The 22711-nt window shown below is 62.7% G+C and overlaps 2 protein-coding genes and 1 long non-coding RNA gene across 6 annotated transcripts; 1 reads left to right on the plus strand and 2 right to left on the minus strand.

Annotated features, from left to right (window-relative positions):
- Positions 1–1454: 1454 nt before the first annotated feature.
- DGAT1 (diacylglycerol O-acyltransferase 1) lies at positions 1455–11552 on the minus strand. 3 transcript variants are annotated; one of them, XM_005613365.4, is made up of 17 exons: positions 11126–11552; positions 6630–6717; positions 4382–4422; positions 4146–4231; positions 4010–4062; positions 3683–3788; positions 3422–3538; positions 3251–3325; positions 3052–3155; positions 2922–2960; positions 2800–2841; positions 2656–2700; positions 2463–2575; positions 2317–2382; positions 2138–2225; positions 1989–2051; positions 1455–1889 (listed from the first exon to the last, which is right to left on the minus strand). In XM_005613365.4, exons 1-17 carry the CDS (start codon positions 11314–11316, stop codon positions 1734–1736), a joined length of 1473 nt encoding a protein of 490 aa, XP_005613422.2. In that variant the 5' UTR covers positions 11317–11552; the 3' UTR covers positions 1455–1733. The 3 variants fall into 3 exon arrangements, with proteins under 3 accessions (XP_005613422.2, XP_070078692.1, XP_070078691.1); XM_070222591.1 differs by lacking the exon at positions 11126–11552 and adding an exon at positions 10631–11075; XM_070222590.1 differs by lacking the exon at positions 3683–3788 and having other exon boundaries at positions 3422–3491; positions 11126–11444.
- LOC138915621 (uncharacterized) lies at positions 11176–12981 on the plus strand. Its single transcript, XR_011421702.1, has 2 exons — positions 11176–11495; positions 12528–12981. It is a non-coding gene; the product is annotated as an uncharacterized lncRNA (long non-coding RNA).
- A 5833-nt stretch (positions 12982–18814) lies between these two features.
- On the minus strand, positions 18815–22207 carry SCRT1 (scratch family transcriptional repressor 1). Of its 2 annotated transcripts, none has more exons than XM_023649306.2 (2): positions 21955–22207; positions 18815–19913 (listed from the first exon to the last, which is right to left on the minus strand). In XM_023649306.2, the coding sequence occupies exons 1-2, from the start codon at positions 22067–22069 to the stop codon at positions 18961–18963; spliced, it is 1068 nt and encodes a 355-aa protein (XP_023505074.1). In that variant the 5' UTR covers positions 22070–22207; the 3' UTR covers positions 18815–18960. The 2 variants fall into 2 exon arrangements, with proteins under 2 accessions (XP_023505074.1, XP_023505075.1); XM_023649307.2 differs by lacking the exon at positions 21955–22207 and adding an exon at positions 20680–20819.
- Between the last annotated feature and the right edge of the window lie 504 nt (positions 22208–22711).

Here is a 22711-nt window from a genome sequence, read left to right on the forward strand (position 1 = left end):
GTTTGCTCAGAATTCTTTCTTAAAGGACCAGGGAGGGGTCAGTGGGGCCTTCAGGAAACCCTTTCCCCAGAATCTTCCCACCAGGGCAGGTGAGACAACAGGTGCACCATTGTGTCTTCCCAGCAGAGCCATCTCTGCTCTGCATTCATAAGGTGCTGCACCAGCTTTGGGGTAGGGGAGGGGCTCAGCCCCGTGGGGTCTAACCAAAGGAAAGGCAGTGGGAACGCACCCTGCCTTCCAGGTCTGACTCCTGAGCTCTGCCAGACAAGGGGTTGGGGGGGGGGCACACAGTATGGGAGGAGCCAGGCCAAAGCGGCCCACCTGACCTCCCATGCCCCCAGTTCACCCACTACTCACCCTCCTCAGCGGGGCCCAGGATGGTGGCCATCTCAGAGGCAGGGGCCACGGGGATGCTGCCTATCCTGGGGTCCAAAGGGCACCCCAGGTAGCCCTTCTCCCCACAGTGCCACCATGGCCCAGTGCAGGAGAGGAGCGGGAGTGTCCTGAGCTGTGCTCAGGCTGCACCATGTGGACTACCCAGCCCTAGCACCAGGAGAACTGAGTGGGGCGGGGCAGGCAGGCTGAAGCCCAGGGAAGCTGTGGGATTCTTCTAGGCCCAGGAAGGGTCCAGTCTCAGGCCAGCAGCACTCAGGAGGTGCAGACTGCGGATGCTTGGGCAGGCACCCATGTCTGTGAGCCTCTGTGTGGAAGCATGTGCTAGTGAGGGAGATCCCAGGCAAAGATTTGGCCAGGCTGCCCACCTCATCCAAGAGAGACAGAGCCCCCACCCCAAGGCCCTGTGCCCACCCCCATATGGGCACCCCAGCATATGGCTGCCCCAGTTCCCCAAGGGCCCATGGACTCTGCCCCCATGGCTTCTGCAGCCCTGTCATAGAGCCTCAGCTGGCCTCCACAGCTGGTCTGGATTCTTGACCCTCTTCCACACCCTGGCCTCCAGTGATCCACTGATAGAGGTCCTTAGGTGTCCTCTTCCAAGCCCCCAACACACGGCACCTCGGAGCTCTGAGCCCCCGCCTCACACATAGGATTAACAGGCAGTGAGTGAACAGGAAGTCTTACAGCTGAGCCCTTTTAGGCAGTGAGTCGCCAACCCTGGCATGGAGCGAGGGGTCTGCCTGACTGCCAATACCTGCCTTCTCCTCCCCACACTTCAGCCTCATACCACCACTGAGGACACTGCCTCCCCTTCTGGCTGTGCCCTGCCCAGCTGCAGCTGGGCAGCCTTTCCCAGGGCATAGCACCCCAGCAGGGCATGGGCACCGGGGAGGCCAATGGGACCCAGATTTCTCTCCCAAGAGCACCACAGCACAGCCTAGGGGCAGAGGACCTGTCTCCTAGCCCCCTGGAGCAGCTGCCCCCACACCCTGTGGGACCCCATGTGATGTGGGCCATCCCCTCCCACTGGCCCCACGCCCCCACCAGGCTGAGGGAGGTCACTCTGGACAGCATTTTATTGATATCCTCAGACCCTCGGGCAGGATCAGCACGGATTCCTAGGGCACTGGCACCTGCTGGCACTGGCCTGTGCCCCATCCGCCATCCCTGAGGCGATAGGAGGGAGCCCCATAGGGGCAGAGAGACCTCCCGGTGGCCGAGAGGAGGTGTGGGCAGCCAGGCCCCCTCCCCAGAACACAGGCAGTGGCAGGCTCTAGCTGTGGACAGTGAGGCAGACATGAGGAGGCGGCAGTGAGGAGGGCTGGCCCCAGAGCAGCTCAGGCCCCTGCCGTCAGGGCCTCATGGTTGAGCACGTAGTAGTCGTGGACATACATGAGCACGGCCACTGGCTGCCCAATGATGAGTGTCAGCCACACAGCTGCATTGCCGTAGTTGCCCCGGAAGAAGCGGCTCACAATCCAGGCCAGCGGGATCTGGGGACACGGGGGACCAAAGTCAGGTGACCACAGTGCTGGCTGCTCCCAGGGTGCAGGGAAGAGGGCAGGCAAGGAAGCCACATGGGGGATGCTCACCTGAGCCATCATGCCAGTGAAGGCCCAGAGGCGGAACATGCGCAGGGGGATGCTCACCAGGTACTGGGGTGGGAGTGAGAGGAGCGTCAGCCATTTCAAGTACCATACCCACCCCAGGATGAAGCAGGATACGCACAGAGAGCACTGACCTCGTGGAAGAAGGCCGAGGCTAGGAACACCCCCGTCTTGGCTACCCACTTGCTGCTGCCTCGTCGGAGCATGGGCTTGTAAAAGTGTCTGTGGAGGGAGGAGGCCGTGGGACAGGCGCCGCAGTCCAGGAACACAGAGCCACCCACCCACCACACACCACGTTCACGCCCATGCCCACCTGCTACACCACTTGTGCACAGGGATATTCCAGTTCTGCCAGAAGTAGGTGACGGACTCAGAGTTCCTAGGAGTCAAGGGACAGCAGGTGATCAAATTGCACCATGACCCACCCCAGCCCCCAGCCTCACACCCAAGGCCACCCACCACCAGTCCCGATAGAACTCCCGGTCTCCAAACTGCATGAGCTCAGCCACGGCGTTCAGGCAGGAGTGGAAGAGCCAGTAGAAGAAGATGAGCCAGATGAGGTGGTTGGGGACCTGTTGAGGAGCAGGTGCCAGGTTCCAGAACACCCTCACTCACTCCCTCGTGCCTTGCCCCACCCGCCCAGGCTGCTCACCGCCAGCTTCAGGAGGCGCTCAATGATGCGTGAGTAGTCCATATCCTGCAGAGACAGGACTCAGCTGGCTCCCTTGGCTGCACCCCCACACGCCCCCCCCCCCCCGCCCCGCGCGCCCGGCCACAGGAGAGCCTGACTGCTCACCTTGAAGGGCTTCATGGAGTTCTGGATGGTGGGCACCATCCACTGCAAAGGAGGGCACAGCATCAGCACTCCTGCGTCACTGAGTGCGCCCAGCCCAGCCCAGCCCAGCCCTGCCCACATACCTGCTGGATCAGCCCCACCTGGAGCTGGGTGAAGAACAGCTGGGGGAGAAAGTAAAGGGCAGCAGGCTGAGCCCCCCTAGCACCTGGTGGCCCCCCAGCCCCTCGCTGCCCCCCAGCCTCCAAACCTCACCATCTCAAGGAGCCGCCGCAGCAGGAAGCGCTTTCGGATGCGGGGGGAGCGGGGGAAGTTGAGTTCGTAACACAGAGTAGGGGCAAAGAGGAAGTAGTACAGATCTGGAATGGGAGGGGTGGGGCTCGCACCAGCAGAGGCCTGGCCCTTGCTGTCCCCCCACTGCCCTTCAGTGCTGAGCCCTCTGTAGGGTCCTCACCACGGTAGGTCAGGTTGTCCGGGTAGCTCACCGTGCAGTGGGCAGCTCCTCCATTGGCTGCCCTACCTGAAGAAGCTACGAGCAGGGGAGGGGAGAGTGAGGCCACACTGCTGCCCAGGCCTGGCCCCTGGCAGGCAGGTTCGGTGGCCCCAGCCCCGGGCAGCCCCTCACCAGCCTTAGTCTTGGCCTTCATAGCCCTGATCTCTCGGCACCACAGGTTGACATCCCGGTAGGAGAAGAGCTTGAGGAAGAGGATGGTGTACACCATCAGAGCCAGCACGGAGCCCACTGCAGGAGAGGGAGGCTCAGGCCACAGCCCTCCCACACTGCCCACAGGAGAGCCACAGCCACAGGGTCGACTCCTGTAGCTGGCCTGGGTCTCTCCTGCAAGCCCCCAAGACAGGCTGGGGTGGGAGTGGGTTGGGGGCGCACCTGGAGTGATGGACTCGAGCAGCAAGGCCACAGCCGCCGGGAAGCAGAGAATGGTGGCCAGGTTGACCACATGCAGCAGCAGCCCTGCCTGCTCCGTCAGGGCACCCTGGGGTGGGTCGGGGGTGCAGGGCACTCAGCCAGGGCCCCCACTCCCTGGGCAAAGGGTCTCCCTGGGGAAGGGCCACCAGGCCTGGGGTTAGGCCCCCTCCCAAGAAAGCCACACACAGCCTGAAATGCAGTAGATGAGCAGGTGCCTTGCCCTAAGCCCAGGCCTGGTGAGGAGAGCAGACCTCTGGGCCAGGCAGGGGGCGTGGGGACACTGCTTACCACTGCCAGGCGCTTCTCCACCTGGAACGCAGCCACAGCAAAGACGTTGGCCACTGAGGACAGAAGCGCCATAGGGCAAGTTCAGGCCCAGGTCAGGTCTGTCCCCACCGAAGGCTGTCCTCTGCGCCCAACTCACCAATAACCAGGCACAGGGCAGGCCAGCTGTAGGGGTCCTTCAGGAACAGAGACACCACCTGGATGGGGTCCACCAGGATGCCGTACCTGGGGATGGACAGGGAATGAGCAGCTCAGGGAGAGCCTGAGCAGGTGGGGTGTGGCCTGGGTGGGTGGGTGGGGCCTGGGCAGGTAGGGGCAGGGCCTGAGTTGGCAGTGGGTGGGGCTGGGCCTCAGGGCCCTGGTGAAGACACTCACTTGATGAGGTTCTCTAAAAATAACCGTGCATTGCTCAAGATCTGCAAGAGAGAGGAGGGGCACAGCCCATGAGCCCTGGCCACAGGGCACACCCCCCCTCAGCTCCTCCTAAGACCTGTGGGGGCAGGAGCCCTGGGTTAGGCCAGCAGCCTTGGTCCTGCAGGCCCAGCCTTTCTGATCTCCACAGCAAGTTCCAAGACACCACCCATCTCACCTCGCAGCAGTGCAGGGACAGGAAGTCCCTTAGCACTGCCCCCTCACACCAGGCACCTCCCAGATGTCTGTGTCTGCAGCAACATAAAAAGACCCACTGCCCAGCAGCCCTTGGCCATCCTGCTGAGCTGGTGAGGCACTCAAGGCCAGAGTGACGGCCCCAAAGCCCAAACTGGACCAAAGAAGCTGCCCACTTGCACGCAGGGTCCGCACTCTGGGGGAGAGTGGGAAGAAGCTGGCCAGAGTCCTGAGGGGCCGGCGTCACCCGGTACTCACACCCCTGCCTGCCTCAGCTGTTCTGCAGCACTCCAAACCTGGGCACTTGGCCCCAAAGCAGCTTCCAAGGACAGAGCCTCTGTCAAAAGGGGCTCCTGGCTCTAGGCTGGGGCTGGGCTCCTGGCTTCCCTCTGCACGACAGGGGCCTCCATCTCCATTCCATGAGGCAAAGACCCTGCCAACCACCCCAAGTCAGGCTCTGTGCATGGTTCATGGTAGGTTCTGCAGAAAAGTGACGCTGCAGAGGGACACTTACCTGGCTGGTCACGGAAGCCTTCATGAGGTGACAAGCTGAGAGACACAGGGGCCCCTACTCTGCCCTCCCCCAGCCGCAAGCCTGACCCACCAGCCTCCTGCCAGGACAAACGTGGCCCGACACTGTCTGCCCAGTGGTGGCCTGTCCTGAGAGCCAACAGCAGGCAGAAGATGAAGCTGCTAATGGGCAGCGCCCACCTCAAGGCCCAGACTACAGAGGGAACACAGCCAGCAGCCCGAAGCACAGGATGCACGTCTCCTGCAGGTTGGGGTGGCAGAGGCACCAAAAGCAGGGGAAAAGTTTTGGGGCTGCGCGAAAGAGACAGGCAGGCCCAGTGGGTTGCAGAAGAACAGACAGTGCTCCTTAGGCTGTAGAGGGCTCACTCCGCACGGCTGCCTCTTGACGAGCCTAGGCTGGTACAGGAATGGCCTCTGGAGGCCAAGGACACATCATCTGAGGGCTGGGCTGGTGTCCGGCCCACTGTCCCCTTGCCCAGCCAGCTTCTTACCCACCAGGCTGCATGTCCCCCTGCAGCAGCTCCCGGGGAGCCTCCTGGGACCACAGGCAGGGAGGGTGTGGGTGTGCCTGGAGCCCCTTCCACATGGGTAGCCATGGGACCGCACCCACAGACGCGTCCGGGCAAGGGTCAAAGGCCTCAGGCCGCATCAGCAAGGCCCAGACAAGCCCTTGCCCCTTGCCCAACCCTGCAGGCTGCCCCTTTGAGCCCTGGGCTCCAGCTGCTTCCAACCAAGGCTGCTGGCCCCACCCCAACAAGGTGACAGCAGGTACCAGGCCCCAGAAGCAAGGGCCTCAGTCAGGCCACAGGGTGAGGTGGAGGCAGGGGCTCCTTCTAATCACCTTGCTGAGGGGTGCCTAGGACCAAGGCTGAGGGAGAGGGGCCGGGGGCCTCTAGAGCCGTGGCCTGGGGCTGACAGGCTGAGCCCAAGAGCCATCTTCCGACCCCTGCTCCCCCCAGGCCAGGCCTGCCAGGGGGCACCACGCCCACAAGGGCCATTTGGGAATAGCAGAGGTAACTTTTCTTGGACCCCCAAGACCACTCACACACGATGCCTGGGAGGCCCTGTGCCCACAGAGCACCCCATCCACAGCCCCACAGCCTACCAGCCCAGGGCCAGCCACCCAGCCTGTCCACTTCTCCCTGCTCTGCCACACTCGCCCAGCAAAGCCACTGGGGAGACCCCTGTGCCCCTTAGGGACAGCTCACAGCACAAAGGCCTCTCACACTACCCTCTGCAGGCCTCTCCTGGAATTCAACCAGGACAAGCATCGAATGTGTAGCCCACAGGAGCCCTGATATGTGGCCACTGCAAGGACTGCCACCACAACTCTCTCTCCACCAGCCCAGTGTCCCACACACCCAGCCACACAGGCTCTGGCCCCCCCTCCCTCAGCAGGCAGAGCCTATGCCCAGGCAAAGGCCAGCCTCAGGCTGAACCCCACCTGGCTGTAGGGACTCCTAATCCCAGATACCATCCTACTCACCAGCATCACCACACACCAATTCAAGATGCCACGGTAGTTGCTAAAGCCGCTGTCAGAGCTGAACAAAGAATCCTGGAGGTGGTGGCACCTGGCAGAACAGGAGACAGGCACCCTCATGAGCAGGCACCAACAGACCAGGGCTAGCCCCACCCCAGCCCCTGGGCAGTAAGAATCTTGGGCAGGGCCAAAAAGAAGCCCTGTCCAGGGGCAAGCCAGGGCCCTGGCAGATACCCAATGATGCAGCCAAGCCCAGCTCCTCAGGAGCCAGCCTCACAGCCCAGGGCCCAGGGCAAGCCCCAGCCCCTTACTCTGAGCAACTCTTGTCTACCTTGGCCCAGTAGCTGAGACCCACATCCCATCCCAACCCTCTCTTCCACCCATATATCCTACTCCCCATTTACAATTGAAGATGGACCAGGCAGGGCCAAACTCTCAAGACCATCCAGAGACCGGCCCCTCCAGACAGTGGGTGGGGGAAGGCCACAGACAGGAGCAAGCAAAGCTGGCCCTGCCCAGGCCAGAGCTATGTGGGGCTGGAGCACCCCAGGCCAGGAGCCTGGCCTCACTCCCAGAGGCCTCTGGCTGCTACCACACATAGCCAGAGGCCTGCAGCAGTAATGGCCTCACAGGAAGAGTCCACTCCAGGGCGCACTCAGAAGTGCTGGATAGAAGTGGGGTCGGGGGCTAATCTGCCTTGCTCAGTTGGACCATCCCACCATTCAGCAAGCTAGGGGTCCTCCACCTCAAACCACGTCCTCTTTACAGTTGGCCCACAAAGGTCCGAGTGGGCACAGGGCCCCAGGCCAAGGGCCAGCTGAGCACACAACCTGACATGCACCTTCCTGGGGCAGGACTCTGGACCTCAGGTGTTTGTGTGGCCTCCAACTGTTTTTGAGAAATGACAGCTTGTCCCCATTCAACCACAGGGTAAGTACTGTGTTCCTGCCTGGGCAGAAGGGGCCCAGAGGAGCCCAGTCAGGGGCTGGGTGCTTGATGGCAGGAAAGTCTCCAGCAGGAGCAGGCAGAGACACCTTTGGTGCTGACCCATGAGAGCTCCCACCCAGTGCTGGGGAGGAGGACAAGCAAGCAGACCCTCGTGTCCCTGCCTGATCCTCAGGGTAACACAAAGGTGGAGGAGTGGCCACAGCGTGACTGGGGCAAGGCCCAGACCCAGCCCTGACTCACTCGCAGGCTACAGCCCCACCTCAGGAAGCGCTACACAGCACTGAGCAAGGCCTCTAGTTTTGTAAGAGAGGAGGCCAGGGTCTCCCCTAACCTCCCGCTGATACACATCTCTGCCTCTCAAGGCACCTGGGCAGGGAAAGTAGGGCCAGGGGCACACAGCAGGGGCACCACAGCACAGATGCCCTCTTAGGGCTGGCCCTGCCTCAGAGGCAAGCATGGCTACCGTTGGGGTCAGCACTCAGACGGCTCCAACCAGGAGGTAAGGGATCAGGGAGGCCAATATGTTGCTCAGCACTCTAACCAGGGCACTGCCGACAGGTCTGACCTCTGTCTGCCTAGACCAAGGCATGCTCCACACCTGGCCCACCCACTTCTCCCAGTCGCAAACCTGGCTTCCTTGTGTCCACCTTCCAGGTCTGTCCTAGGCCTTGCAGTGAGGCTGTGATCTCCTCCCAAGGCCTTCTCCCTGAGTCTCTGCACCTGCCTTTCTGCAAGGCAAGCAGGGGTCCAAGCCCCAACTCCCCAGAGAGGACAGTCTCTGGGCTGTCTGCTGGACTGGCCTCCCTGACCCCCTTCCCAAAGCCCATTCGCTTTCACTGGTACCATCCCAAAGCTGCCTCGTACCACAAGCTGCCAACCGTTGTCTGAACTTGTGACGTCCCGCTCAGCATACCCAGAGGACTGTTTCATAACAGTGTGACCCCCTGCCCCCTTTGGGCCACCAAGAAGACCATGCTGGCTTTATTTGTGGCAATCTCTAAGATGAAAACAGGGGTGAGGAAAGGGTGTCCTTTTCCAAATCTAACAGCAAATGACGTTATAAAAGCTAGCTCAGCTCCCTGCTGTCAGGCTTCCAAAGCCTTCCCCAACCCACCCACACCCACTCCTCACATTCCTCTCCACAGGGCTCCTGACCACCCCCAACCCCAGACAGCCCCCTTCCCCCACAGGTCAGAGGCCCTAACTCAGGGGAGGAGGCTCACCATCCACCGCAAAGGTCCAGCCTTGCCAGTGCAGTCAGTGGCAGTGGACCACAGGGCAGAGGAAAGCGGCTGGCATGGGAGACAAGATCTGGTCACCATGCCCACAGCTGTGTCACCCTCTCCCTTACTGCAGGGGCCGCTCACGCTCTGTGCCCTCCAGAGGTCCCATACCAGCTCCCCAGGCCCACCCAGCTCGCAGGGCCATTCTAACTCATCCCATGTATCATATCAACCATCACATCAGCACTTGGAGGAGGGCACAGGGGGAAACTGAGCTCACCAGGGTTCGAAGCTTGCTCAGAAGCCCAGACCCCAAGTGTGGGCCACACCTGAGGACCAAGTGGTCCAGCTCCAGGGCCAAGCAGACCAAGGAGGGAGCAGAGTGTCAGCTCGCCTCCCAGCTGCCAACTCCTCCGCACACCTAGCCTCTGGGCTGAGCCCTGGGGGACAAGGTGGTTGGGTAAGCTCCCCACATCCTCAGACCTTGCTGGAGAAGAAGAGACACAGGACACCCCAGGGACAAACACCCTGGGAGAGCCCCACAACGAGAAGGCCCTGCCTGGAGTGCCCGTGAGCCAAGAGCTGGAGGGTGCCCAAGCATCCTGGAGGGAGCGTGTGGAGCACCTGGAAGAAGTAAACCACAAGGCAGAAGAGAAAGGGGGTGCTCTCTCCTTCCTGACCCACAGCTCCACCTTGCTAGGGCCAGAAGAAATGAGCTCACACCCAGAGCCTGACCAACCTGCCCAGGCAGGCCAAGGCGAGCAGGAAGTATAGAAAAGAGAGGCGAGAGGAAGGGGGAGGAAAGGCCATAAGCAGGGGGGAGGGGAAGTAGGGGGGTGACAAGTAGGGAGCAGCCCCAGGGGACCCCGAACTCTATGGAATCTAGGTTTGAGGGCCAAGCACAGACAACTCACATGTCCTAGAGACCAAGAGGGGACAGTGATGTCCGGGTCCCCCGCCCCCCAGCCCTGGGCAGGCCCATCCCTGCCATCTACTGCTCCTCTTCCCAGGTGTCCAGACCTCGAGAGTGGGCAGACAGGGCTCCCGCTCACTCGGCCCAACTAGCAGGAGCACAGGAGAGGCTTCTGACCACCTGGCCCACGTAGAGCAGGAAAGTAACTGTCCATCCCAGTGTGGCAGCTTGGCCCAAAGCTGGCACTCCCCATCTCACACAAATGACCCCGGTTCCCACTCCCTTGAGGGGGAGATGATGCTAGACATGCCCTTGCCTCCTGGAGAGGGTATCTTGCGGAGGGAGTTAGCAGAACACTCTAGGACCCTCCTGTCCTTGCAGCCTCTCTCAGCATCACCCAGGCCCACAGGAAACAAGCACCCTTCTCAGTGGAACCATTCTCCTTCCCCATGGCACCTGCACCAACTCCTTTGCCATCTCCAAACTCCGTGCCTGACCTTTACTCGGTGCTGAGATTACCTTATCTCCCAGGTGGACTGTGAGCACCCCAAGGGCAGAGACAGTACCTGCAGTACCTGTAGGCCAGCTGCCCTGACCCACCCCCTCCCACAGTGCTGGGTGAAGAAAGCCTCAGTTTTTGTTTACTGAGAGAGCAAGTCCTTGCCAACCAACTGACCAACTGCCCACTTCCTTGTCGATAACCTTTAGCTCGGAAGCTGCTCCCAAAGCCAGAGTCCTCGAGAGCCTCTGGGCCAGGGTGAAAATCAGAAGGGGATGGGGGTGCAGGAGGGTGGCAAAGACATTGCTTGGAGCCAGCTTGGAGGAGGGAGCCAACGCCCAGAGGGGCCATGTCCTCTCCATCAGCCACAGCTTGCTCCCCACCCGCTTCCTGTCAGTCCTTCACTAAGGGGGGCACTCACCTGTGGGTGTGCCCACTTCAAACCCCTCTCCTGTTCCCCAACCAGGGTGCGAGAGTTTCAATACAGCATCCAATTCTTCTACAGCAGGCATTTGTTAAGCAGGGCCCCAGGCCAACCTCCCAATCCCATCCATCTCTTTCCAGACAGGAGACACTTGCGCATGGCAGGAACCAGTCGCCTAGGGGCCAGGCCCTTGGCTCACCCAGGGAAAGAGCCTGGAGACCCACCAGACGACCTGCGGGGGGTGGGGGATCTGGAAGCTAGGCTGCGGCCGGCCCCCCTCTGCGCCCCAACCTGGGTGACCTTGGCAGCCTACCCTCCACCCCTAAGCCTGTTTCCCCGCGGGGATCCAGGGGACACATCTGTCCACGCGAGGTCCTGGGGCCAGGCTCTCGAACCCGGAGCCCGCGCTGCTGCGGCCACGGCTGAAGGACCGGGGAGGGTTGCGGGGACCGGCGTCAGGGGTCAGAGGTTAGGAGTGAGGCGCACCGCTACCTCAGATCCCAGTGGCCGCTGCCCACGTCGTCGTCTCCGTCCTTGTCCTTGTCCGGGGCCGGCGCGTCTCCCCCGGCGCCCATGTCTCTCACCTCCTCTTCCGCAGCCACGGGCCCGCCGCTGCCCTGGCTCAAGGCCCGCGACCCCGTCCTCCGGCGCCGGGAGCCGCCCGCCCCGCCGCGGTCGCCCATGGCCTCAGCCTGCACCCTGCTGCGGCCGAGTCGTGGCCCGCCGGGCTCGTAGCGCCTGAGGCCCGCGGCCTCGCCTCCGGACCCTGGGCCAACGACCGCCACCGCCCCCTGCCGGCCGCCGTAGTCCGCGCGCCTGCCAGTTCCGCCCGGAGCTCCCTCCTGCGTCACTCTGGGAGTCGGTAAGCGGCCAGTGGCCACAGCCCGCGTCCATTTGTAGTCCGCGAGGCACGCGAGGCACTCTGGGAGTCGTGGTCGCCGCGGCCGGGAGGGACCGCCCTGCACCCTGGGAGTCGTAGTCGCTCCGCGCGGGAGGGAGCGCGGGGCACCCTGGGAGTCGTGGTCCCTTCGCGCGGGGGTAACCGCGGTGCACCCTGGGAGTCGTAGTCGACTCGCGCGGGAGGGAGCGTGGCGGAGGGTTTACAGCCGCGGACGGACACTGCTGCCGGCGGGCCTCGGCGTCTCCGTGGAACGCTCCTGGCTTCCCGGCAGCTGCGCGCCTCCCCTGACCCCTTGCCTGGCCCTTGTCCTACTCTCTAAACAGAGAGTTTCGTCATTCTTCAGCACAGGCGCATAAGTGTGGGGATGTAGGTTATTCAAGAAACGGGTGGTCGGTTACAGTTCAGCTGACGCCGGGGCGGCGGTCCCTGTTCGTGAGGACTGGCCTCGCCCACCACCCAGCGCGTTGGTACCCGAGCGCGCACCTCTCGGCACAGTCGTGCTTGCCGAGCCCTGTAGTTTCCACCGCAGGCGCCAGTTTTTCTTCGGCTTAGGTTTGTGGAAATTAAGAGAAACCTTGGGGGCCGCCCGGTGGCCAAGTGGTTATTTTTGCACGCTCCGCTTAGGCTCCCAGGGTTTCGTTGGTTCGGATCCTGGGCGCTGACCTAGCGCTGCTCATCAGGCCATGCTGAGGTGGCATCCCACATGGCACAACCAGAAGCACTCACAACTAGGATATACAACTGTATCCGGGGGCTTTGGGGAGAAGAAGAAGAAAAGCAGAAAAAGATTGGCAACTGATGTTAGCTCAGGTGCCAATCTTTAAAAAAGAGAAAGAAAATAAGAGAAACTCTAACTAAATTGGAGTGTAAGGCCTGTAGGGGGAGCTCTCACTCCATCACGTCAAAGACACCAAACAGGAGGAGATGGACACTTGCATCTCAACGGGAAGTACCCCTACTTTACCACTGAAGGAAGATTTCTCTCCCCACCAGGCAACAGCCCAGCCAATGAGAAGCGCCGCAGCTCAGCCAATGAAAAAGACCACAGCTCAGCCAATGAGAAACACCGCAGCTCAGCCAATGAGAAACACCACAGTTCAGCCAATGAGAAATACTGCAGCTCAGCCAATGAGAAACACCACAGCTCAGCCAATGAGAAGCACTGCAGCTCAGCCAATGAGAAACACCACAGCTCAGCCAATGAGCAACACAGCTCAGCCAATGAGAAACACCACAGCTCAGCCAATGAGAAACACTTCAGCTCAGTCAATGAGAAACACTTCAGCTCAGCCAATGAGAAGCGCCACAGCTCAGCCAGTGCAGATCAGCCAACTGGAAGCCCTTCTGCCCTGAACTGTTAGTTTCCCCGATGGACTTCCTTTAGAACAGCTGCTCCATACTCCCCCTTTTTGTCTATAAAGGCAGCTCCCCTGCTTTGTTTTCCCGATTTATTTATGGTTTGATGTGGTATGCACATCCTGATTTGCAATTCTTTTGGCTATTCCTGAAGAAACTCGTTTTGAGGCTTTACAAGTTAATAGGTCATTCAGACAAGTACCAGACCTGAGGACAGAGCGGGAGAAAGGTACCATCCTGCATCCCCGAGACACCCGCCCTGCCCGCCAACTCTCAGGGCTGCCAACTCTCCCCCGACAGGGCCCAACAGGGGACGGGTGAAGGTTCAGGTTCCCCTGCAGTAGCCACATTCTGGCGGTCCCCCTCCACCCAGCTCCCCTTCCACCCACCTCTGCAGAATTGCAGGGCCTCCCTGGTCTGGGCCAGTTTTGCAAGGGCGTGGGGAGCCTGGGGTGCCAGACAGTGAGGACCCAGAGGCTTCCGGGGCATTGCACAGTCTGCAACCTCCAGTCGTTAAACGAAGCAACTAATCCACCGTAATAACCATACAGTGCAACTCGCAGGCAGGCAAGTCCATGTCACACTGAATTGACACGCTTCTTGCAAAGGGCATGAGCGTGAGGATCCTGGATTTCAGAGCGCAAGGCTTCACTGGGGGCTCAGGCCTAGTTTACCCAAGAAACACCTCTAGCAGCAGAACCCATTAGCCATTCACTCCCGTGAGGTGAGCAGGACCGAGAAGAGTGCCTCTCTGGAAGCAAATAAACCAAGAGGTTCAGCCTAAGGTTAGCGTCCTCTCCTATGGACTGGCCACTGCCTTTCCACAAGGCTCGCCCCTGCCCCACCACCTCCACCAACGGCGCCCAGGCTCCATGTGCTTGCCGCCACCGGGCCATCTGGGGCTGACGCAAGCCTGGCATCCGTCCCTATCTGGCAAGCTGGGGCTACCTGACAGATGTCTTCGAGTAGCCTGCTGAAGGGGCCACCCTAACTGGGCGGGAGAGCCCCTCCTGTGTGCCCACGCAGCCCGGCCTCGTGGGTCAGGACCAGCCTTGTCTCCTATCCTGTCTCCCAGAACGTTTATCTGTTCATCAAGGAGGCTGCGCTAGGTCTTTCTGAGTACTGATCCCAAGGAAGGGCAGACGAAAGAGAGGGTCCTCTCCGGAGCCCGGAGCGTAGGGGCGAGCCCTGGGAGCCCTGCCACTCCCTCCCCACCCCATCTCCCAGGTGGCGCAGGAAACCCCGCATGGTCGCGCAGTGCCGGCTGCGCGCCTCCTGGCCATGCCATCCTCCAATACAGAGCCAAGAACTAAAAGGCCGGCCGGGGCTGGCACGCGGATTGTCAGAGAAGATTGAAGGCTCAGGCTGCCAGTAGGCCGGGAGAGGCTGAGCCCAGTAGCCAATGAAGAGTGAAAGGTCGTGTTGGAGGCGGCTGCCTGTGTCCATTTCCCGACTCCAAACTGTCGGCGGGCAAGTAGCAGCGGGAGTGAGGCGACCAGAGTGGACGGGGGCTAGTAGGGAGGTCCAGTCCGGCCGGGGGTGGGGTGGTGGGGAGCCAAGGTTCCAGCACTGGCGTTGAGGGCGAGGAGAGGAGAGCTGCAAGCTAATGGGAAGGCACGGACTGTGAGCCCACCAACAAGGAAGAGCCTCGGTACCGTCGGCGGGGCGGGCCTTTGGGAGGCGGGGCCTATGGCGGGGAGGCGGGGCCTGGGCGTGCCAGGCTCCCCTCAGCCCCAGGAGGTCCGGATCCAGGGCGAGGTGCGGCCCTCATATCAGGGGGAAGGGGAAAGGTCAAGGGATCCGGGGTTGGTTGGGGACAAAGGTGTGTGTGAGAGGTTGTCGAAGAAAGCTCAGTGGATAGCTTCCTGCCGGGGGCAGAAAGAGATGCGAGGCCAGGGCTCGGAGTGAGGAGCCTTGCAGGCCTGGAGGAATAAAGCGCTGGAAGGAGTTCGGGATTTAGAAAGGGCCTCGGACTGACTGCAGGGCGGAGCTGCTGTGGGCAGACCACGGAGACTTGCGAGGGGTGTGGCCAGCGGGGGTAAACGAGACATGATGATCAGCAGCCTGTGCAGCCCGTTCTCTGTCCATGATACCTGTGGAGGCTGAGGGGCCGGCTCATCCTGGGTCTCAGGGAAGGAGCCTCCATCCTCCACCCCCACAGACCCTTAGAGTCCTAGAGAAGCAGAAACAGCCAGTCCAGACCCCAAAGCTGTGGAGCCCTGGGAAGGAGAGGCATCTAGTAGCCTTCCTCCCTGCCATTGGTGCCCACCCAGGTGTGAATCCAGGTGTAGGGTGGGTGGGGTATTGAGGCAGGGCTTATGTCAAAGGCAGCCCTTGGACAAGCTGCTTCTCTTCCTGAGGCTCAGGTTCTTCATATGCAAATTGGGCGATGTTGCCTTCCCAGGCTGGGGATAGTGAAAGTCAAGGATCCCTGGGCAGGAAAGCCTGGCCTTGTCCTATACCAATACCAGTGTTTTCACTCCTGAGGCTGATACTGCTGACAGTGCTCCCTAGAAGGCGGTGCCTACCCCCATGTAAGTCCCCACCCTGAGCAGCAGGATCACAAGCTATGACCTGCTGCAGGTCAGGCTCCCCTGCTGTCCACTGGGATGGAGTCTGGGCAGGCCTGTCCCCTGGCAGGGTGTAGACAGCTGTGCTTGCCCTGGGCTCACCTGGTTTGACCACGTGTCTCCAAAGACTTTGGGCCTCTCAGCTCATGCCTGCTTACCTAGGTGCCAGGGAGCATTGCTTAATCAATTTATTTAACTCATCCTGTCTAGAGTCAAGGGCTGTGGGTGGCTGTGAGAGCCTCTCTGCCCCTTGGGCACCTCCTCCCCAAAACTAGCCTGGCCCAGCTGTCCATGGAGGCCTCCTCAGACAGTGGAGGAACATATCCTCTGAGTCTGGGGGTCATGATGTGCCAGACTTCACACCCTCGCTGTCCCCATTTTCTCCGATAGCATTGAGGAGAGCTTGCTGGTGGCTGTCAGGCCTGCAGGGGCAGCAGAAGCCCCTACAGGGAGAGTGGGAGAGAGTCGGGGCACTCCAGGCCATAGAACTGCAGGCCCTGCTATACCTACTCTGGCCATTCTAGATCAGTCCTGGCCTGGGCCTGACTTCAGCCTGGAGTCCCTTAGCTCTCCCAGTTCCTGGCACAGAGCAGAGTCACCTGCCACAGGAGAAATGCCAACTGCTTTGCCTTCAGGGGGTGCTCCCGAGGCTTGGCCTGCCAAGCCAGCCCTCCCAGGTGGAAGAGGACAGCCCTCTGGCAAAAGGGGACACAGGCAAATGTTAGGGAACAGCAGTGACGTGACCTCAGGGCTGCATGGGTAGGCCGGGAAGACGCCCCCCAGACATCACCAGCACCCCCTGCAGCATGGGCCCAGCCCTGGATACATCAGCCCGACACTCCAAGTTCTATCAAGAGTGGCATTTATTCTCCTCATGGAGGTGCGGCGCTCCGGGGAGCTGGTGCTATTGTGCTTAGGAAGGAGGTCTGTCCGTCCGTCCGTCTGTCCGGCCGGCCCGGCCCCAAACGGGGGCAGAAGAGGGGCACGGCCCGAGTAAAAATCCCGGCCTGTTCCGGGTGGGAGTGTGTACAAGGCGGCGGGGCGCAGGCGGGGGTGGGGGCAGGGCAGGCCGGCGGCCACAGCCCCCACCTGAGGGCCCCCACATCTCGGGCCCTACTCGTAGAGTCAGTACAAAATAGGTGCTACCTAATCGTTCTACCTGAATTTGCTAAGTCGGTTATTGTGCTGCTTAGTTATGGGGGCAGGAGGGGGCCCATGGCTTTCCACGGCGGTGGGGTGTGGGGAGAAGGGGACACCCTGGCCAGCCCATGGCCCCTCTCCTTAGGTAGGTAGACAGGCGGGGGTGGGGGGGGGGGCACCTGTGTGTGCATGTGCATGCGGGTGTGCCCAGCTGGGCAGGCTGGCCCCAGCTTGGGAGCTGTGTGGGCACTGAGCTGGGGTATAGGGGGTTTTGGATGCGGGCCCTGCTGTGCTGGGCCCTTGGTCCACCCTGTGGGTGTAGCTGGGTGCCAGTGGGCTTGGTGCCCATGGAGATGGCTGGCCAGGTCATACACTCCAGAGTGCACTTTTGCGTCTGGCCTGGGGCCCTGGCCTAACACTGCAGAGCTGTGGTGGCCAGGGGATGGAAGGACTGGGAGTCAGTATGGGTGGCCCTGGTGGCACCAGGCCTTGGGGCCCTGGGTCTGTGACACCTGAGCTGAGAACGCCAGGCCCAGTCAAAGGTAGAGCCCGGCTGTGCCCAGCACTGGACCCGGGCTGGGGTGAGGAGAAGTGAGGGGGTCACGGTTGGGCCTAGGGACCTGGCCTCTCTCTGCATCTTTGGCCATCCCTGGCTCAACAAAGCAGGCTGGGCCCCTGTCACAAACATGCACCACCCCACCCCCCACAGGTCGCTGTGTCCTGGCGGACTCAGCAACAGCCCTGGCACATAGTAGGTGCCTAACCAACGGTCGGTGGGTGATGGACGATTGAAGGAGGGGTCTTGGGGGCAACCACCCCGCCCCTGCCCCTGGAACCATTACACCCGCCGGGCTCTGCCGTGGGGGGTTAGGGAGGAGGAGGGGGGAGAAAGTCTGCGCGTGCGGCCCCGCGCAGCGTCCCTGATCTAGGGGCCTATGGGGAGGACAGGGCAAGGGGATACCTGATTCTCAGTAACTCTAGAGGCGGCGGCAGCTTCGCATGCAGTGCGCATTATTGCTCTATAGTCGGCGTCGGACTAACTAAGAGGGAGAGGGAGCGGGCAGCCCCGGGAAGGGACAGGAGAAGGGTTGGGGCGGGGTGTGTGGGGGGGGGTGGGGGGGGGGCTGCATGCAGTGACGTCACAAAGGCGGCGGCCAATGGGGCGGGCCCTTGGGGCGGTGTCGCCGCTGAGGCTTTGGCATAGACGCGCGAAAGTTGGCAACAGAGTGGGGGCGGGGCCGGGGCTCAAGAGAGGGGCGGGCCTATGAGGGGCGTGGCCTGAGGCCCCCCAGGGGGCGGAGCCCAGGTTGGGGCGAGGTTCAAGGGCGGGGAAAGATCCTGGAAGTCCCAAGCCCCGGGCGTCGGCTGGAAGGATATGGGCCTCAGCGGCCGTTCCCTGACCCGAGTGCAATCGTTCATAAATAAAACGTACGAATACAAAAAGAAAGAAACCCGACGCATCCGCAATCCCCCCAAGGGGCTTTACCCGCAAAGCGAATACGGAGGGGTGTGTAGAGGGCCGTGCCCAGGTCTGCCTGCCGGGCGCCAGGAATCCGTCCTCCAACACCAAATGCCCGGGTACGAGGGGAGGGAGCCCCGGGGCAGGGCGGGAGCGGGGTCTGAGGAGGTCGGATAAGTCCATGCGATTCGATATGCGTCATTATTATTCGTTATGGAGGACAGAGCCCGAGAAGCTGGGCCGGAAGAATTCGGATTTGGCAGAGGATGCGAGGCGAGGGTAGGAGAGCGGCTCGGACTGAGGCCCCAGAAGGAACCCAAGGGAGAGGGGTGCCGCCATCCGCCCCCTCCCCGATCCCCAATGCGTCTAACACTCGCGGGGTTCAGCGAAGACTGAGGAGTAAGGATGCCTCTGCAGGCCCCCTCCCTCCTGCTCCTCTCCCGGTCTGCTGCCGGGGAGGGGCCGGCTCCCTGGACGTCTAGGCCGCAGGCCTGGCCCTGGAAGGCTTGGGGAGGGGTGGGGAGGACCTGAGTCTCTAAGACGCAATCTAGGGGCACAGAGGAGGGAGAAAGGGGGCGCTCCCTACCTCACTCCACCCCCGTCTTCAGAGACCTAACTCGGAGATGAGGTTCGGTTCCGGGTCTCCTCGACCCTATTGCTGGGAAAAAGCCTGGGGCACCCTGGAGGGGAAGGTAGGGGGCTCGGGGTGGGTCTCCCCTCGGGACCCTATTGCTTGAAGGGGCCGGCAAGGCCCCTGGCGGGCGGGGCGGAGCCGGGCCCCCTCCCCCTATTGCTGTGAGGAGGGGCCTGCCCTCCCGCCCCTCCGCCCGGGCGCCAGCGGAGACTTCCCTGGGGGCCCGTATTGCTGAGAGCCGACCCGGCTGGCGGAGGCACCGCCGCCCTAGGCCTGCACAGGGCTGAGCTGCGGCGGCGCAGCGGGCGCCGGGGCTGCGGGGCCGCCGCCGCCGCCGCCGGCCCCGCCCTTGAAGCAGGCCGACTCGTAGTGCTTGTTGAGATAGGACTTGAGCGCGAAGCTCTTCTTGCAGCGCTTGCACTGGAAGTGCTTGAAGGCCGAGTGCGTCTGCATGTGCGCGCGTAGGTTGGAGCGGTCAGCGAAGGCCTTGCCGCAGTGCGCGCAGCCGAAGGGCTTCTCGCCGGTATGGGAACGCATGTGGCCCTGTAGCAGCCAGGGCCTCGAGAAGGCCTTGCCGCACACGCCGCACTTGTGGCGCAGGTCGTGCGTGAGCAGGTGCATGGCCATGGCCGGCATGGACACGTACACCTTGCCGCACGTCGGGCAGCGCCGCGCCAGCTGACTGTCCAGGCTGCGGTGCGTCTGCTTGTGGCGGCTCAGGTTCGACGAGGTGGCGTACGTTTTGCCGCACTCGCCGCATGCGTGCCGGCCCCCTGCGCCGCCGGCCCCGGTGCCCGCGCGCGCCTCGGTGCCCGCCCCCGAGCGCGCGCCGCCCCTACCCCCGGGCCCCGACCCCGCACCGCTCGCGCCCGCCCCGGCCCCGCCTCCGCTCTCGGTGTCGGAGGCCGCCGCAGAGGCCGTGGAAGGGGCGGCGGCGGCGTTGGCGTTGGCGGCCTTACGGCGCGAGCGGCCGTCGGTGATGAAGAAGGCGTCAGCTGCGTAGCCCTCGCTGACGGCCGCGTCGCCGTTGATGTAGCCGCCCGCGGCTGTAGCCAGCTCCGGGCGCGGGGTGGGCGGCGGCGCCGAGCCCACGGCCGCCGGGCCCAGCTCTCCCCGCACGGCTGCAGCGTACATGGGCTCCGGGGACGGCCCTTTGAGCAAGGCCGCCTCGGCATCGCCATCGTAGACGGAGGCGGGCCCCGAGTAGTCGTTGAGGTATCCTGAGGGCCGAGGCGGACAGACGGGCAGACAGCGGGAGGGCAACCAGGCAGCGGGCGAGACACACACACGGGCGGGCAGTAGGAGACACCGGGGTCGGGGAAGGAGGGAAGGGGGGAAGGACAAAGGAGAAGGGCCGAGGGGCCGCGGGACAGGGAGTATGCAGACGGCAGGGAGGGGAAGAGAGCAGAGGAGAGATGAGACAGGGCTCGGCCGGGCTCCGCCCCGCCGCCCCCCTCCCCCCGCGCCTGCCCCACCCTCAAAGCGGGGGAAAGAGGCGCATCTTCGGGCGAGTCTGCCCCCCTTCCTCAGAGCCTCAAGGTCAGGGGGGAGGGGCGGCGCTTCCCTCGCCCTCCTTCCCCTTCCCCCTCTCTTCCCCTCCCCCTCCCCCACCCTCGGCTTCTCCCCACTTCAGCAGTTTTCCCTGATTATGCAACACACTGCAGACCCGCAGCGCACAAAGCCAGGACCGCCCGCCCAGGGACCCCATCTCTCTTGCGTCTCAGGGTTCCCACCAGCTCTTCCCCCGGGCCCCCAGAACCTGCGCCCCATCTGATGCTGCCCCTCTCTGGTCCCCTAGGTTCCCCAAAAAGCCCTGGAGACAACTACCTCCAGCAGCCCCTCTAGCCCTCACCAGCACCTCCCTCTCATCTCCCAGGTCTCCCACTCCCCACTGGACTTGACCCCCTTCCCACTCCAGCCCTATCTCCCTCCATCCACTCTGCTTCTCCCCACTCCCTTCAATCATCCTGCACCCTTGGGTCCTACCTTGTTCCACATTGCCCTCTTCCTCCAGGCCCTAACCCCTTGTGGCAGCCTTCCCAAGCCCCAGGACAGGCGACCAGGGAGACGCTGTGTTGGAGAGAGTGCCAGGGCGTCCACCAGGGGACACCTTCACAGGGACAAACTGCAGGCAGGCAGGCAGCATCATTCATGCCAGTAACGCAGTTGTTCTCAAGGCACAAGATGGATCTCACAACCTCAAAGTCACAAATGCACACCCCACACCATGCAGGCTCTGGCTTCTTCGTGGTCACACCCAGCTTCCCAGCCACCATCAACCGTGGAGTCCCCTCACACGGTGGGCTGCACGCTGATCTTGGCACACACCACCTACTCATGCAGGGTCACACATGCAACCACCCAGACAAACTGTCAGCCAGGGTCGCCAGTCACATGGATGCACAGTGGCCTCAGAGTCACATGGTCCCATGTAGTGGCACACAGGCAGGCACACACTCATACAGGGTCACACATAAGCGCACACAGTCACATGGTCACACGCAGTCACATGGGCGCACATAGGCTCACACACAGGCTCCTGCAGGTCACACTTGTTCTGCCACCCCACGCTGGCACTCCCAGCCCCTTTGCCTGCGTGTTAACAGTTGTCCTTGAACTTGGACACCCTTACACAAAGAGCCTCCCCTGACCACAGCCCGCCTGCCTGCCGACACCTTTCTCCCTGACCCTGGCTTCAGAGAAGACACTGCTGCTGCCTCTGCTGGTACCTTTGCCCTGACAGGTGGGCGGCCCACACTAGACCCCATGCCTACTCCCTGGAGCTCACAGTACTCCCCTGCTGGCCCTAGCAAAGGGTCCTGGGGGTGTAGCCAAAGAAGAAAAAAGGGTACTGAGGCAGGTCCAGGTTTCTAGGTGTGGATCTGCAGGCATGGCTAGGTCCTGTCATGTCAGCAGTTGTCCATGTGGCTGTGTTTGTCCCGTCATGGGTCAGCGTGTGGGTCAGTGTGTACCTTCAGGGACCTCCTGTTCCTGGCCCCTGCTCCCACCCTCTCTCCTGCATTGACACTCTCCCTACCCAACCTTGGCCGGGTTCTGGACTGCCTCTGCGTTCCCCTCTCCACCCCCCATCTCCATCTCCCTCCACAGTTGGCTCCAGCCACCAACTCCTGCTAGTCCTGGTTCCCTCGGGTCTATTTCCTGGGGCCCTTGCCCCCTCCACCCCCACACTCTGGCTCTCCATCCCTTCCAGCATTGCCGTGGGCCCCTCACCACCACCCCCAGCCCCAGCCTAGCTCGCACCTTTCTCGTGCAGTCGCACGCCGAGGTCGCTGCGGGCACGCCCGTAAGAGCTCTCGAGGTCTGCCGAGGAGAACGTGTCAAGTTTGACCTTCTTGACCAGGAAGGACCTGGGCATGATTCCTGCGGGGCTCCGGCGCTGCGGGCCTACGGAGCCAGGGCGCGGGGGGGCTGCGGCCGCGGCGGGGCCCCGTCACCATCCGAGGAGCGATGGAGGCAGCACGGGTCCCCACTCTGGCCTTTGAATGCTGCCGCTGGAGTGCCGTCTTCTCTCCTCCTGCCTGCCTGCCTGTCTGCCCTGCGTTTTCTCTTCTGCTCCTCAGGATCCCTCCTCTTCTCCTTCCTTCTCCTTCCTTCTCCTCTCCTCTCCTCTCCTCTCCTCTTCTCTTCCTTCTCTTCTCTTCTCTTCCTTCTCTTCTCTTCCTTCCTTCCCTCCTCTGGTCCCGGCTTCCCAGCCCGCAGTGCCGCCCCTGGACAGGCGGGGGAGGAGGCTGGGGGGGCGGGGAGGGGGGAAGCGGCTCCGTCCCGGGCCCGGAGGCTGCGAGTGGGTGCAGGGCTGGCCCGGCTCCGCGGCCCCCTTCCCCTCCCCCCCCGCCGCCGCGGCGGAGCCTCAGTCAGCGACCCCCCATGGCCCCGGGGGTGGCGGCGCCGGGCCCGGAGAACGCGGCGACGGCGGGAGCGCCAGCAGCTTCAGCACCGCGGCCAGCGCCGGCCCGGCCAGCACCTCGGCCAGCGACCGGGCGCGCTCAGCCCGCGCGGG

Source organism: Equus caballus, chromosome 9, assembly GCF_041296265.1.
Source record: "Equus caballus isolate H_3958 breed thoroughbred chromosome 9, TB-T2T, whole genome shotgun sequence".
Lineage (NCBI taxonomy): Eukaryota > Metazoa > Chordata > Mammalia > Perissodactyla > Equidae > Equus > Equus caballus.

Coding starts and splice junctions, on each gene's coding strand:
- DGAT1 (XM_005613365.4), bottom strand. CDS start 11,316: ATGGGCGACCGCGGCGGGGCGGGCGGCTCCCGGCGCCGGAGGACGGGG. Junction 4,423..6,629: donor ATTGGTGTGTGGTGATGCTG/GTGAGTAGGATG, acceptor TCTCTCTTGCAG/ATCTTGAGCAATGCACGGTT. Junction 2,701..2,799: donor ACTCCATGAAGCCCTTCAAG/GTGAGCAGTCAG, acceptor CTGTCTCTGCAG/GATATGGACTACTCACGCAT.
- SCRT1 (XM_023649306.2), bottom strand. CDS start 22,069: ATGCCCAGGTCCTTCCTGGTCAAGAAGGTCAAACTTGACACGTTCTCC. Junction 19,914..21,954: donor CGTGCGACTGCACGAGAAAG/GTGCGAGCTAGG, acceptor CTCGGCCCTCAG/GATACCTCAACGACTACTCG.